The sequence below is a fragment of the Oryctolagus cuniculus genome, chromosome 6 (assembly GCF_964237555.1).
Source record: "Oryctolagus cuniculus chromosome 6, mOryCun1.1, whole genome shotgun sequence".
NCBI classification, from domain to species: domain Eukaryota; kingdom Metazoa; phylum Chordata; class Mammalia; order Lagomorpha; family Leporidae; genus Oryctolagus; species Oryctolagus cuniculus.
This window is the reverse complement of record NC_091437.1, coordinates 49,008,115-49,025,279: the sequence shown is the minus strand read 5'-3', so window position 1 is coordinate 49,025,279 and position 17,165 is coordinate 49,008,115. Positions and strand designations below refer to the sequence as shown.

The following is a 17,165-nucleotide window of genomic DNA, read 5'->3' as shown; positions in this document are numbered from 1 at the left end:
TGATGGATACTGATTAAAATATGAAATTACTGAATGTAGAATAAGTCAATGTTTACTACAGTCACATCTCTGCATTTATGGAAGTTTCATTGTTCCTGTCTATTTTTTAAATACTGCTATTTCAATATATTATAAAACATATTTCCTAATAGAAAAATGAACTTATACCTTATAAATATTTTGTTTATAAAATATTTGTTACTCAGTTTTTTACTTAAATAAATTAACAAATGATTTACTAATCCAATTTGCTCCAATTTGATAGAATACATTTATATTTATCAATTTTACCAGACTAATAATTATAATTTTCTCTTGGAAATTTAAACACCTCATTACTTTTCTGAATATCATTTGGAGACAGGTATTGAAAAGACTTCCAAATCATAGTCACCAGAATTTTAACCCCATGTCATCCAAAAATTCATTTTGAATAAATCTTACCTGAAGTTGTCTTCACTACTTCAGTGGTATTTCTCAGTCCAACAAATGAAAATTGGTAAAGCCTCCATGATCTTGTGTCACCCACTTCAACAGAACTACGCTTCCACTGATACACAATTTCCTCACGTGGGTAGCCATCTGCCGTGGGATATATAATGTACATATGTAGCAACCACATTCTATTAGCAAAACATTGAGGTAAGTACTGACAGAGACTAGTAAATGAGATGAGGATCCAGGATTAAAGGACATAGCAATAGGTGAAATAAATGCCATGATATTACATCCTAGTGGAACGTAGAATTCTCAAAATTACCCTTGAAAATTACTTAAATTGCATAAAAAGTATGCTATACTTATACATAGTTTCATATATTCTATATACAGTACTCATACTTTACATCACCTGAATAATGTGTAAGAACTGACCAGTATATAATAAATAGAAGATAGGCACAATGGTGTGTCATGGTGAAGGATAATCACTAGAACGAGATTTTGCAAGTCATATAGTAAATGAGAGAGAAGAGACCCAAATTCCTTTCTAGAGCAGGATGGAAGATGGTGGGGAAAAAAACTCAATGACTTGTATCTATATTGCCATCTCTCAGTTTGTTGAGATTCCGTTTTAAAATACATAGAAATATAAAATCAAAGCCAGTAAGTAGAAATGCTAATGGGAAGATGGCAATGACCTTGATACAAAGAGAACAGAAAGTCTTCATGAAAAGGATATTACACAGAGAGATAAGATAATGAAGGGGTTTCCTAGTCATAACATCCTGGGGAATTTTCTTAATTTTTTTTCTCTTAATTTGTTTCTTTATAGGAATAACAATAGTACATAAGTATTTATCTCATGAAATCGATGACCAATGTATGTATTTCTAGATATTTAAAATTGTGTTTAAAGAATTATTTTGCTTATTTGAAAGGCAGAGTGACAGAGAGAGGGAGAGAGAGAGAGATTGTCTAACTGCTAGATTACTCCCCAAATGGTCACAGCAGTCAGGTCTGGACCAGGCTGAAACCAGGAGCCAGGAACTCCATCTTAGTCTTTTTTTTTTTTTTTTTTTTTTTTTTTTTTTTTTTGACAGGCAGAGTGGACAGTGAGAGAGAGAGACAGAGAGAAAGGTCTTCCTTTGCCATTGGTTCACCCTCCAATGGCCGCCGCGGCCGGCGCGCTGCGGCCGGCGCACCGCGTTGATCCGATGGCAGGAGCCAGGAGCCAGGTGCTTTTCCTGGTCTCCCATGGGGTGCAGGGCCCAAGCACCTGGGCCATCCTCCACTGCACTCCCTGGCCACAGCAGAGAGCTGGCCTGGAAGAGGGGCAACCGGGACAGAATCCGGCACCCCAACCGGGACTAGAACCTGGTGTGCCGGCACCGCAAGGCGGAGGATTAGCCTAGTGAGCCGTGGCGCCAGCCTCATCTTAGTCTTCTATCTAGATGGTAGGGGTCCACGTTCTTGGATCATCTTCTTCTCCCTTCCCAGACACATTAGCCTAGAACAGGATAGGAAGCAGATCATCTGGGACTGGAACCAGGACTCCGATGTGGGAAGTAGGCGTTGAAAGGAGTGGCTCAACCTCCTGCACCACAACATTGGCCCAAGATGACCAATGCATATTTTGGGAAGATAAACATTATTAAGTAACCTGCAGGATAAATTTTTTCCAAGTAAAACTGAATAAACAAAAACTAGATAGCATCTGAACTATTTGTCTACTAATAACCTTATATAGATGAGTCTTGGTTATAGGTACTCATTGACTACTTGAAATAAAATACCATATAATTTCTCCTATCCGTTTGATTCAATAACATGTTTATTATATGTTTATTAAACAAGCATAGAAGAAAAGCAAGAGTATCCCTAAGCACTATTGTGTGTGTGTGTGTGTGTGTGTGTGCGTGTTTATTACAGGATGTATTAAAACCTGACTCGGGAGAAAAATAGCCCCACTAGGAAAATTAAAAGGTAAGAAGGTTATCTCTGTGAATTCAGAGAAGCTTTAACTTTATAAGGAAATATTCCACTCTTGGATGAAGTATTTGTGGAAGAAGATTTATAAAGGAAATTTTTTTCTAAATTTGTATGCAGCACAGTGACATTTTTCTTCTGGTTCCCTATGAAACTGATATAATGATCAGATCATGGCTTCCCTATCATTGATTTTTTTTAACTATTCCTATATTTAGTTGTTTCTTATAAGTCACATTTACTCTCTGGCTGGGAAATTACATTTATAAAAATACAAATCTAAAATCTATAATCAGATTTTCACTGTATTTTTCATGTACAACTGGCAAATCAAAAACAAGGAGGAGATAAGGGACCTAAGATGAAATGATAAGGCTGACTTTGAGGAAATAGGCTTACCTGTTTATGACTCAACATACAACACCTAGGTTACTAAAGCTTAAGTCTATGTTAAGAATCATCATAAATCCGCTTATGTTATATTATCTGATAATAAATGAATAAAAATAGTACCTTTAGAGAATTTTATTGTGTGCTAAGTAGCATATCAAGCATTTTATATATATATATATACATATATATTTTATATAAAATAGAAACAAACAGTATTTTTGTAAAACAGAGCAATAATATGCCAGAAAACTCCCCTCTTGAGTCCATTGGAGGAAAGAGTAGAAAATGAATGATCAATGACTATACCTTTTCTTTGAGTCCATGCTTGACCTTAAAATTCATCTTGGGGGCTGGCACTGTGACATATTGGGTAAAGCCACTACCTGCAGTGTCGGCATCCCATATGGGCACCAGTTCAAGTCCCAGCTGCTCTGCTTGGAATTCAGCTCTCTGCTATGACCAGGGAAAGCAGTGGAAGATGGCCCAAGTCCTTGGGTCCCTGGAGCCACATGGGAGACCTGGAAGAAGCTCCAGACTCCTGGCTTCAGATCAGCCCAGATCTGGCCATTGCAACCAGTTGGGGAGTGAACCAGCAGATGGAAGATCGATCTCTCTCTCTCTCTCTCTCTCTCTCTGCCTCTGTCTCTCTCTAACTCTGTCTTTCTAATAAATAAGTAAATATTTTTAAAAAATCCATCTTGACAGAGCTCTCCAGGAAAGCAATGCTAGTTTATTAAAAGTTTACAACTCAATGAAATCAATTTGTAATTACTGATAAAATAGATCCATTCTTTTGAGGGAATTGTGATTACTATTGTTAAAATACTCACAATTAACAATACAATGAATGCAATATTGCAAATCTCTGATTCTCTTCAATTGAGATTGAAATCAGAAAGATTACAGCTGATAGGACATATGGAATACAGAAAGATAACTACTTACAACTGGAAAACTCCAGGGGGCAGGAGTGTTCATCCATTGGGAAGTTGTGCAACTGTAACTGGCACTCAGCATCAATTGTCAACCTAAATAGAAACATTTTGGACATAATTTTTAAAATGTACATTAGCACATTTCTAATGATGATTAGTTTTTAATCCTGGAGCATGTATTTTCTGATTGGTAACACAAAGTGATCTTCACTGAAGAAATTCATAAAGTCCAGGAAGAAATTATGTAAGACTTATTGTAATCTTCTCATATTCCCAGACCAAGGAATAATAAGTCATTTACCTCAACCCTTTTCACTTGAAATATATTACTGTATAAAATTTCATTTGTTGTGTTTTGCAGTGTTTTTTGACAAATTAATTGCACACATATGAGATTTCTCACTGAATACATTTAACAATTACTTAACAGAACAAACTGTTTTAAGAACTTAAACTCATTTACCCTTTGCATGTAAATGAATGCTGATGATTTTCAGATCTTGTCTACCAATTAAAGCAGGACCTTCTGTTTGTAAGTACTTGTTAGCTGTTAGTTTTAAATTGCTTTAGTGTATATATATATATGTGTGTGTGTGTGTGTGTGTATACATAGACATATTTGAAGACTTCAGTGTGTCTCAGTTATTTTGTCTCTTCAGTACTTATTAAAGCATAGAAATTCTCTGAGTTGCTAGTTTCAGTCTGACTCCAAGAGAGGGGGATTTAAAGGAGTCCAGATGTTTTGACCACTTTTGGAGGAGTATGACCATAATACCAAATTGTTATGATGATGAATGGAAAATTTTTAAAATTTCATATTTGTTGGCTATATTTCCTGCAATGTACATACATTACCATTCAAATATATAAAGGGTATTTTATGAAAATTATTTTAATCATTGTTAATAATTATATATTCTTTAAAAGATTAGTTTTATTTAAAATGAAATTACAATTAAATTTGATGTTTTATTAGCATTTTTCTCCAAATTTAACTAGTATTACTAAAAATAAATTTTATTGAAGCTAGAAAAACAGACACAGATATATACTTAAATCTATGCGTGCACCCACAGACATATATACTTACCTCATTACAGATAAGTAACCAGAATAAAATCATCTCTCTATATAGATTGGTAACCACTCATACCTTAAATGAATCTCCTTCACTTGAGTGACTTTTTTTAAAAAGATTTATTTTATTTATTTTGAAAGTCAAGGTTACAGAGAGAGAAAGAGAGAGACAGAGAGAAAATCTTCTACCAACTGGTTCATCCCCAGATGACTGCAATGACCAGGGCTAAGCCAGGATGAAGCCAGGAGCCAGGAGCTTCTTCTGGGTGTCCCCCATGGGTGCGGTAGCTCAAACACTTGGGCCATCCTTCATTGCTTTCCCAGGCACATTAGCAGGGAGCTGGGTGGGAAGTGTAGCAGGACCCAAACCAGCAATCATATGGGATGCAGGCGTTGCAGGCAACAGCTTAATCTGTTACGCTGCAACGCAAGCCTCCCATGAGTGACATTTTTGAGTTAGCTTCCATAGTTAACTATTTTTGTAATTCCTCAAATTAACAGGGCTCAAAAAATAACTGCAGTGTTCTGAAAACAGTAAAGGGACTTGAGATAGTCTGACTTTACATTTCAAAATCTAGAGAGAGCTTTTATTTCTCACACAGACTTTGATTTCCACTAGATCAAGTTCCAGTCATTACTTCCTCTCTAATTTAGAAGGTCATGACAAATACAAACTAGGGGTAGTGAATTTCTTTTGTGATTATGACCAATTTTTTAGTAACTGATATAATACTGATACAGGTTGTAGAACCATTTTAAAGAGTTCTATTCCGTATGTTTAATATTCTATGAAGCATTAAAATATACCAATGAGTGCCTTTAACATAAGTAATTTAGAAGCTACAAGTTCTAGAATGTCAATACCTAGAAGCATCACATTATTATTTTTATTGAAAATGTAAACAGAAATTTTTAATGTTATGTTTATTATGTTTCAGGATCCCTGTTAAGCAATTATCATATGACCTATTTCATCTTTATAACAACTCTGTAACATAAAAATCACAATATAAGTTTTATAGAAATTAAATGAAAGGCAAAAGTATTTGTTCAGTTGTAGTGCCAGCCTAAAGAGGAGAAAGGAACAAGGTGCTGCCAGGGCTGTTACCAAGGCCAAACATCAGGCTTACTGTGCAGATAAGGTTCTGAAATGTCTTCCATCAGCAATACCCCTGCCACAGTTAGCTTCCCCTAATTCCTTGTAGGCAGAAATTGTAAACAGTTGCTCCTTTTCATACAGATAACAAGATAAAAAGAATCAAAACCAGATTTGTTTATTTCCTAAATCTATCTACCTGCATACTTCGCTACTTATTAACAAAGTCTTATCATTGAGAAACTTCAGGGTAAAATTATTTTAAATGCATGGGGCAGGTGTTTAGCCTAGAGGTAATGGAGTTTGTTAAAATGCCTGTATCCTACATCAGAGTACCTGAGTTTGATTGCCAGCTCCTTTTCCTGACTGCAGCTTCCCAGATCCTGGGATACAGTGGTGACAGGTCAAGTCACTGAACTCCTGGATTGAGTTCTCAGCTCCTGCCTTTAGCTCCTGTCCTATGCAAGGCCACTAAACGAATTTGGGTAATGAACCAGTGGAAGTGAAGGGTCTCTGCTTCTCTCTCTCTTTGCCTGTTGAATAAATAAATAAACACTTTAAGAAACCCTAAGATACTGGTATAAAGTGATGTAAATAGAAAAAATTCTAAATGTTACCTAATAATTTAGTTCAGAAGATGTAAAATAGTTCCTTCAATTTTTCCCAAAAGATTTGTATTCCCAAAACAGAGAGTAAGTTAAATAAAAATATCCTATCAGTGTAATGGGAAGTGAGGTGCCAGGAAATGGAAGATATGGTTTTTAGATGTTTGCCATCGAATAGCTAAAAAGAGAAGGATGTATGGAGATCTCCATATAAAAAATGCTCCTTCGGTTATGATTTTCATTGAAATGAAGATTTAACTGAACATAAAAATTGATGATTACAAGGATGAATGTTTTAGTTGCGTATTCTAAAGCAGCAGGACTTCACATGTAACAGCCAGGGTTGTTGCCAGTATGAATCTTGCAGAGGCATGGGGAATTTCATATCATGAGTGAAAGAACAACCGTCTCACAGCAATCATAAAAAAATAAGTTCTATCTATGATTAGGGCTTCAAAAAGGCTCTTAACAATACAAAGAAAAACTAATTTGTGACATTATATACTAGTATTGATCACACATGTCAACTGTGATGTAGATAATTTTTTGTTTACTCCCAATAGTTAGTCCTTTCCTTTTTCCAAAACATTACCTTAGGGTGTAGAGCACTCGACCATCATTCCAGATCCTCAGCATTCTGTTAGGAGTGGTTATCCAGTGTGCATCAGCCTTTTTGGAGTTTCTGAAGAAAGTGTCTGGAATCCAGATTTTCCCCACCATATTGCTATTCAGTCGGAGGACTTTAATGGTGCTGTTAAATTTCAAACGTCTGTCATACCATGTTTGAGCAAAAAATATATCAATTGTATATTCCTATTTTAAATAAAAAAAAGCACAAAAGAGAAAAATTTAATACAGAAAAACTAGTAAGTAGGTGGACAGATAAGGAGAGAAAACAAAAGATCTTCTGTCGCCTAGTTTGCTTTACAATGCCTGAAACAGCCAGGGCTGGGCCAGGCCAACACCAGGAGCTTAAGGTCTCCCGCAAATGTGGCAGGGACCCAAGTATCAGAATCTGCTGTCTGTCAGGTTTTTTAGCAAGAAACTGGCTAGGACGTGGAGGCGGAGCTTAGCCCAGGCTTTTGAATACAGCATGTGGGAACCTCAGGCGAGAACTTCACCTGCCATGCCGTAGTGCCTGACCCTGTCTGTCTCATTCTTTTTCATTGCCAGTATAGGCAGGCCTACTTCGTTTTGAAACAGTTTGGAAGAAACCTACTGCCTCACCCATCTTTTGAGACCACTTTGATATTTTTATGAAAAATTTGACCGATCTAAATGAATTTGGCAAAAGAACATAACTTTGATATAATCCTTCACCTTATGTATCTATAGAGTTTGTCACGATATGTTAAGCCACCTAATTCTTTGTTGTGGAGGACTGTAGGATGTTTAGAAGCATCCTTGAGCTCTACTCACAGGATGACATTTGCAATCCCCCATCCCAGCAAAGTCATAAAAGCTAATATGACCTTCAGACATTGTTCAATTTTTCCAGGGAAACAACATTTTCTAGGTTCAAAACTATAATCTAAGAAAATCAAAGTCCAGAAGTAAAAAAAAAAAAAAAAGAAAGAAAGAAAAGAAAAAGAAAAAAGTCCTAAGCTGAAGATCTTAAGGATCCGTTGTGTTATAATAAAATGGAAATCCTCAAGAAACTAGCTGGTTGTGTCATGTTAGAATAGAAAGGTTATGGGCTGGCTGTGTGGTACAGTAGGTTAATCCTCCGCCTGTGACACCAGCATCCTGTATGGGCACTGGTTCTAGTCTCTGCTGTCCCTCTTCCATTCCAGTTCTCTGCTATGGCCTGCAAAAGTAATAGAAGTTGGCCCAAGTCTTTTGCCCCCTGTACCTACATGGGAGACCAGGAAGAAACTCCTGGCTCCTGGCTTCGGATCAGCGCAGCTCCGGCCGTTGTGACCATCTGGGGAGTGAACCAACAGAAGGAAGACCTTTCTCTCTCTCTCCCTCTCACTGTCTGTATTTCTACCTCTCAAATAAATAAATAAAATCTTAAAAAAAAAAAAGAACAGAAAAGGTAAACACACATAGAATGCAGTGTCCCAAAACTGGCAAATGGAAATACCTACTGAAACATATTATTAAATTTTGTATTATTCTTTTCTCTAAAAAAGATGAAGCTGATCAATTGAAATAATTTTATTATGTGCTAATACCTCTCAGAAAGTATATTCTTACCTGTTATATTGACAAATGACTTCCCTCAAGTATGTATCACTAAGGTGGAAAGTGGTTTGACTCCGTTCAAGAAAAGCAGGTATGGTGTGATATGTAGGCTGTAAGAACCAGAGTTCACTTGAATTCTAACCTGTCTCTTCCTTATTTCCTTCACATTTACAAATGAACAGTTAATTTAAATATTTCCTTTGTTCCCTATCATCATCATTAGTTATCTCCCAATTGTTAATAAAAATGCTATCATTTTTTTCTTCTTGATATTATTATTCAGCATGTACTTATTTTGTGCCAAATCCTCTGGCTAAACATTTTTCATGCATCATCTTATTTAGTAAACTGCCTTACAAGAACAATAAAAATAAACTATTATAATAAAAGGTTAAATTATTTGGTATTTATATCATTCCAATGAAGTGGCCCTAAGTATGTCTTATATTGTTTTATAACTTGGTTTGAATTATGTCTATAAAGGGGAAAATTTCTTAGAATACAAGAGCTTAGGGGAGGAGAACTTATCCATGTTTCATAGTCCAATGCCCTAGGCTTACCTCTTAAATATATATTGAAGAACATAAAGAAAGGAGATACTGATTTTTTTCGGAATACATAGCCTATCAGGGTTAGTCTAGAATCTTCTTCCTTTACTTCATTCACATTTTACTCTGTTCTAGCCCAGTACTATCTGTCACCAAGTCTCATTCCTCCTGGAATAAACCATGTCACTTTTGTTCATGATTTATGAATCACAGATACCAAGAACGGAAAATGATTTATGAAATCCTTTGTAAAGTAATTAGTGATAGGCTAGGGGATAAAGTAATTAAATCCTCATACATTGTGATTGAAATTTTAAAAAAGCAAAATAAGCACAAATGAAAAGTTTTGATTCTTAAAATTAGAATTTCATACACTATAATCCTGGAAGAGTTCTGAGGACCATTATTCTAAAACAAAAGTTCTTAATTTGGGTAAACTCTAACTTTTACTTCCAGGGTATATACAGTTTATATCAGAATGCTAAAGATCTTGAAAATTTAGTTGTAAGTAAGCAACATGTTAGAAGGATTTATTGATTAAACAAGCAAACATACTTGCATGGAGTGTGCAGGTGGTGGTATACATTTTGTCATCATCCATACTGACAGCAATTAATGTTTCACTGATCTAACAAAGAGTCTATTATTAACTTAGTTTTAAAGTGTTGGTATTATTGTTTTAAAGTTTTGATATCATCATATTACAATATATTATATTATACTATACTATATGTTACTATATTATATTCTGTTAGGAACTCAGTCTAGGTTCTTTTTTCAGATTTGAGTAGAAAGTATTGTACAAGAACAAAGTTATGTCTATTATTATTTCTTATGCAGTATTTCCTTTGAGAAACATCTCTGTTTTGAAACAAACTGTATTATCTCTATACTAACAATATTCTAAAATGTTGTGGAATCCTATGTTTTATTTTGTAGTCAATAGTACTGAGTGGGTACACAATAATTGTTGAATTCTGATAGTCTAGTATTCTCTCTTACATACACACATGCATAGTGACATTTAATTCTTGATTTAAAAAAATCTTCAAACTTTAATTATCTTCACATTACAAGAGAGAGTGAAAAGGGAATCTGAAAGATTATCTTTTCTCTTTAAAGTCTTGAATCTATTTGTTTTTTGTTGGCCTGTTCCATACTATTTCCATTGCCCCACATTTCCTCTGAAATATCTAATAAAACAAATTTTATTATGAAACTCACCATATTGATAGCATTCACGGGACCAATGCTATTCACATACATGTCTGTGTGAATTAATGTTGGTTTCACTGTAAAGAGAACATAGGTATGTATGTATGGAGAAACACAGAATTTTAATGCTTCAGTCTTTTTTAAAACAGGTTTATGTGGTTATATTAGAAGTAATTTATTCACAGTAAAGTTGGAAGCAGTTATTTATTCACAGCATATTAATAATTATTTTGTTTACAACCAAATATCTCCTTGTAAGGATGCAAATAAAATAAAACAAGCAAGGTGGAGTTTGAAACTAATTACCTTTTAAAACTGTATGAACATAAAGTAATCAGAAAACTCTGCTATTGGGTTTTCTTCACCTTTCTTTCAGATATCTTGAATTTCATCACTTTTCAAGCCCTGAAATCTATTTTTGCATTGTAACTTGACTTAACCCATATTAAAACCTAATTACTTAGTGTCCTAAAAAAAAAATCATGCTTTAGAAGCAAGAAGTAGACATAAAGAACAAATGAAACAAATTGTTTTTGAAGCACTGCTCCCTGTTGATTCCTTTTTATGACCACTTTATCCTCCCACACTTCTAAACAACACAAAATCAATCTTCCTCCATGGTTTATGGTGTGCTGTCATCCCACAGATAATTTAAGGAAACCATATGGATGCCCATTACACCTCTGTTTGTCAGAGTGGACGATACTAAAATCTGTAACCTAACACCCTGGGTCATATGCATGTGCTCCATTTTCGTTTAATATTAAATGAACAAAGATTCATAATATTTTGGGCTTCAAGTGAACAAGTATACCTGTCTCACATTTAATCATTTTCCGTAAACATGCTATGTCCTACTCTGTGGCAGATTTCAGTTTTCACCATTACTAGCATCCATGTTCTTGCTTTCACCTCAGTTCAAACTATTCTTCTGGGTCTGGACTTTGGGCTTGACAGTCTGACTTATGTGGACTGATGATAACAGTAACAAATGTGACCGAGCCAGATCTAAGCCTAGGCATTAAGCCTTCTAAGCTCTACTTTCTCTCTTACTCTCTGTGCTGCCATGAGAAGGAGTCTCCTTGCTAGTCTGCTGGCCCCATGTGCCCCGGTTTAACTGAGTGTAGATTAGTCCATCACTCGGCCAATTGCTCAATAAATTCTGGATGTTATATGCCACTGAAATGTGGTTGGCTGCTACACAGCAACAGGTAGCCAATGCATCCTCTTTTTACCATGTTTTTGTTTTTGTTTTAAATACATTACTTCATAAGGAGATTGTCACTTTTCTACAGCTTCAGCCTGTCTTATCTAGAATAATTTGAATTTTTAACTCCCAAGCTACAATTGTGATTCATATTTCTTCATTGTGAACGTATCAATACCCCTCTGACCTTCAAGTCTAATGCTATTTATTCACTCTTTACCTAGTTTTTACATCATTTAATCAAAGTATAATTTAAAGCCTTCTGGTTCATGAACTAATCCAAATTTTCTTTAAACAAGGAAGACATGTTTATGTGTTTCTATCTATAGCATCCCAAAAAACTTTAATATACCTCCTATATCAGGTCGAAGTTTATTGTCATAACCTTCCAGCAGGTTGTTTAAGATGACGGTGACATCACCTTCGGGAACTTTTGGAGTCAAGACCCATGTTTTGTTAGAAGCATAATCTTCATAGTCATCATCAGATTTTTGGCTAGTGAAGCTAAGAAAACAGAAATATTAATCAACAAAAGCATAGGTTACACTTAGGTTGACTTTTACCCACAGAACACTGGTGGAAAAATGGAAATGAAGCAGTATTACAGGAATAAACAGAAAAGTAAGAATTCTCATTTGATGGTTAGTCTCACTAATTACACTGCAGACTGAGGGGGCAATTATATAAAGTGTACTGTCCAGTGTTCTAGAATGGTTTACTTTCCCATCTTTAAATATACAGTATTTTATCAGTTAGTTTTCTTTCCTATATTTGATACCCTCCCTGCTTGCCTTATGAAGGAGCTATAAAAAAACACTATTTTTGTGAAAGGGATTTTTAAATGATCATGATGTAGTCTAAGAATTCAGGCGTAATGCCTACTTCTACTTCCTTGGAGAAGTTAACTTGCTCCAACCTATTAATGAAAGTAAAAGACTGATAATTAGATTCACTCCCACAAACCACCAGACATGCCTCTCCCCCCTCAACGGAACTACGAAGGAGAGCACAGTCTTGCTGTCTTTTCTTTCCCCAGGGTGTGTGTATTTTTGCCCCTCACTAGCACTGAAAGCAAAGGCGGTTCATTTATCTTTGATTGTTAAGAACGTGGGTACTAGGAAGAAAAATGCAGCTCTATACTCTAAACCACTCTTTATTACAGGAGAGGTTCATAAGCTGGAAACTCATATGCATGGCTAATGAATGACAATCAGAGAAATGAAATCACCTGTGTTGACTGAACATATACCTTCCTGTGATTCAGTCTAATAGGAATTAATAAATATTAACTTTTAATTACATTTTTGAAGCCCCTTGTTTTCCCAAACCTATCAGAAAACTGCCACCTTTAGGTTGGAAGCTAAGAGTGACTGTGGAGTGGGAATAAAATTCCCTTAGTTTGTTTATTCCCCTGATGTACATTGGATACCCTTCTTTTCCCACATACAAGATTATTATATTTTCCTGATGCAGGACTGACACAAACCCTTGCAGTGATGTTATTTGGATTTCTTAGCGCTAAGTGGATATTTGTTATTTTTGTGGTTTAAATATAATTAAAAATGCATAGTTAAAATATAAAGTTCACTTTCCATCTTTATCTTCCATTTTTCTAATTATATACTGTATAATTGGTCCCATCAATTAGCAAAGCATCACTACATTGCCTTGAATGTATATACTCAACTGAAATTTACCATGTATCTTCAGTCATACTCAGGCATTGATAAGTATGTATATACATATAAACAAAGCTATGTTATACATATTGAATGTATGTGCACATATATGTGTGTGCATATTTACATATGTGCGAGTGTATATCAATGGTTAAATATTATAGAATTAAAATGATCAAGTGATTTACCTAGTGTGAGAATAAGGTTAGAAGATGAATGGGGTGGATGTTTGGCAAAGTAATTAAGATCCATGTCTATCTCAAATCAGAATGCCTGATTTGAGTCCTGGTTCCTTCGTTTCCAATCCAGATTACTGCTAATGCACACTCAGGGAGGCATCAGATGATGACTTAAGTACCTGGGTCCCTGCAACCCACATGGGAGATCTACATTGATTTCTGGGCTCCTGCCTTCAGCCTGGCTTGGCCCTGACTGTTGCTGGCTTTGTGAAGTAAGCCTGCAAATCAAATATTGATCTCTCTTCCATTTCTCTGCCCTACCCCCTCTGTCATTTCTTCAGTGGAAGGGGATATGTATTGAATTCTTCGGTTTTTCTCATTTATTGCACCAAACCATATAAATAAATACATATATAATTTAAAAATAATAATGCTATATTATTGTTATTACAATTCTGTGCCATACTTGGAGTGAGCAAATAAGAGGTGCTTGTTTACAAGGAATGATGTGTTCTGGAATTGCACTAGTAATTTTCACAGAGTCGTCACCTACTGGATGCCAAATTGATAGTCTAATTGATATTTCATTAAAAGTGTTGGTGATAGATTTTTTTCATACTTCAGGATATCTACTTAGCTGTCAGAAAGTAATACTGAATAGAGAAATTAAGATCTCATACTTGGTCTGCCTTCTGGATTCACTTTTTCCTCTGTCAGTTAATATTTGATGACCTTGGTAAAGTTATATGAACTTGCTAAGCCTTAAAGTTCTCATCTTAAAATATAAAGAATATTAGCACTCTTCTTAGGTAAGGTTAAAATAATCTTTATCTGTAAAAGTGCTTAGTACAGTGCCTGACACATAGTCCTGGAAATAAGTACATTGCAATAAAGTGACCACTACTAGATTTATAACAGCTCCAGCCATGTAACTGCAACCTAAATGTATAGACGGTGGTTCAAGGCTTTTATTTAATAATGGACTGAGAAGAACAGAAAACAGATGTTTCCTGGCAAGAAAAATAATTAGCCCCTGCATTATAAATAAAGAAGATTTTTCTTTTCTATAACCTTCCCATTTGAGGTCTAAATTAAAGGGTTGTTTCAGAATTTGGGATCGATCATTTTCATATTTCACTTAAAATATTTTTTCTTTATAAAAAGAATGTCCTTTATTCAAGGTTGGCTGTTTTTTGTCCTAGAACTATCTGGTGGTAAAACCCTCTGCATTCACAGATGGGCTCTTTAGGGATAATGAAGTCTAACCAATAGATGGGGCATTCTGTAAAGAAGTGAACTCCATGAGAATGCCTGGGCAGAAATAGATTGATAAAAACTAAAGAAAAATAACTTAATAACTGAGTGGGCTGAGAGCAAGTGAAACTTGAACTTCTATGCCCTTCAAGTGTTTTTGTTGTTGGTGGTGGTGGTTGGTTCGTTAGTTGTTTTAACTCCTATAGAAAGAACTGAAAATGAAATCACTCTTTAACTAACTAACCACAGTAAAATAAATTCTGTCATTGGAGTGATGATTTCTGAGAGGCGATATCCAAAAAAGGTTGTTGAGTTTCACTTCTGAAAATTTTTTTTTTTAATTTTTTTGACAGGCAGAGTGGACAGTGAGAGAGAGACAGAGAGAAAGGTCTTCCTTTGCCATTGGTTCACCCTCCAATGGCCGCCGCCACCCGCGCGCTGCAGCCGGCGCACCGCACTGATCCGAAGGCAGGAGCCAGGTACTTATCCTGGTCTCCCATGGGGTGCAGGGCCCAAGCACTTGGGCCATCCTCCACTGCACTCCCTGGCCACAGCAGAGAGCTGGCCTAGAAGAGGGGCAACCAGGACAGAATCTGGTGCCCCGACCGCGACTAGAACCAGGTGTGCCAGCGCCGCAAGGCGGAGGATTAGCCTAGTGAGCCGCAGCGCGGGCCCACTTCTGAAAATCTTAAACACACTGTTAGAAGGTCAGAGATGACCAGGAGCCTTGGACCAGCAGCACCAGAATTTGCTGGAATCTTTCTGGAAATGCGAAGTCCTTGGACACACCCGGATTCCCTAACTAGAGTAATTATTTTAATGACTTCTGAAAGTGATTTACAAACATGATTGAGAATCTCAGCCATAGTGATTACATCAGTGGTGCTTATCCTTGCCCACACAATGATAAATCAGTGTGTCCTGTATACACATTCTGAAGTGGCTTTTCAAAATACAGATTCCCAGATTCTTGTCTTCACTCTTCTGAATATGAATCTCCCTGTTGTAAATCAGATTATTCATTTATATTTCTAGTTTTACAACTTCATAAATCATTTTGACTTTAGGGATGATTATCATTATGAACTCGGGTTTGTATTTAGGAACAAAAATTTATTTGGGAAAAAAATGGCTCATAGAACAAAACTATTGGATAGGCATTATTCATTGAGAGGTTGCTCACATTATCAATGATTCTAAACTTTTGAATTGTTGGATATATTTTTGATATTTGCCTGTATGAAGAATAATCAATTTCTAGAATTTTAAATTTTTACCCAGATACTTTGAATTCCCATCAATTTTTATAAAGCTTTAGTGTTTTATGGGAAAAATAAGTCCTTGCACTCTCACAGTGGAGGAGAAAATATTTGAATGAGAAATAATGTCTTTTCATTTGAATACCTCAACATTGGTGTTCAGCATCATAAAGATAGAATGTAATATTTTCTGTTCTCTAATATAGCCAAATAAGCAGATAAAATCAGAAGTTGCTTATTTTTTTAAGATTCATTCATTTATTTGAAAGTCAGAGTTTCAGCAAGAGAAGGGGAGACAGAGAGGAAAGAGAGATCATCCATCTTCTGGTTCACTCCCCAAATGGCCACAACTACCAGGGCTGGGGCCCAAAACCAGGAACCAGGAGCTTCCTCCAGATGTCCCTAGTAGGTGTAGGAGCCCAATCACTTCCTCTGCTTTCCCAGGCATGTTAGCAGGAAGATAGATGGAAAGTGGAGCAGACAGAAATCAACATATGCCCATGTGGGATGCCAGTGCTGCAGACGATGGCTTTACTCACTGAGCCCAGCAGTGCCCCTGTAAAGCTTGCTTAGCTTTAAGCCTGAACTATTTTAAATAGTTAGTGCTTCACTATTTTATAATGTTAGTTTCACTAATATTTTGTTGGTACAGTTTTGGTTTACTCTTATTTTATAGATGCAGTGAGTAACATGCAGATTAATTTATATCTCAAACTAAATCTCTCAAGACATGCATGCCAGGAAAATAATGCCTTTCAATAATTTCTATTAAAATTTCTAAGGCATTCGATTTCCTACTCTGTTAATTTATTTCTATAGTGTAAATATCCACTAACAGCTAATAAAATCTCTCCTTCCTTTTGCCACACTCACAGGAGTCCTCTGCTCTCCAAATTCATGTCAGTTTGTCCAATCGGAATCCTGCTGTACAAAGCTATTAACACAGAAGTTCTTGTTCATTGCATCATTATGCTGAGAATCCATTGAATTCCAGAAACCATGCTGCAGTGTAGTACCCTGACATACTCATTCCTCTCTGCCTGCAAACTTTTCTTTGCTCCACCTTGGAATGTAATGCTTGGCATGATTTACTTCTTATTCTCT

The 17,165-nt window shown here is 35.9% G+C and overlaps 1 protein-coding gene across 2 annotated transcripts in view; it reads right to left on the bottom strand.

Moving 5' to 3' along the window:
- GABRG2 (gamma-aminobutyric acid type A receptor subunit gamma2) overlaps positions 1-17,165 on the bottom strand; it is a 104,029-nt gene that overhangs the window by 61,229 nt on the left and 25,635 nt on the right. For both annotated transcript variants that reach the window (XM_008255357.4, XM_051843580.2), the window contains exons 2-6: positions 12,043-12,194; positions 10,493-10,560; positions 7,126-7,346; positions 3,766-3,848; positions 445-582 (exon numbers count right to left, since the gene is read on the bottom strand). In XM_008255357.4, coding sequence (XP_008253579.2) covers positions 445-582; positions 3,766-3,848; positions 7,126-7,346; positions 10,493-10,560; positions 12,043-12,194 — 662 coding nt within the window. The remainder of the gene's footprint in view (positions 1-444; positions 583-3,765; positions 3,849-7,125; positions 7,347-10,492; positions 10,561-12,042; positions 12,195-17,165) is intronic.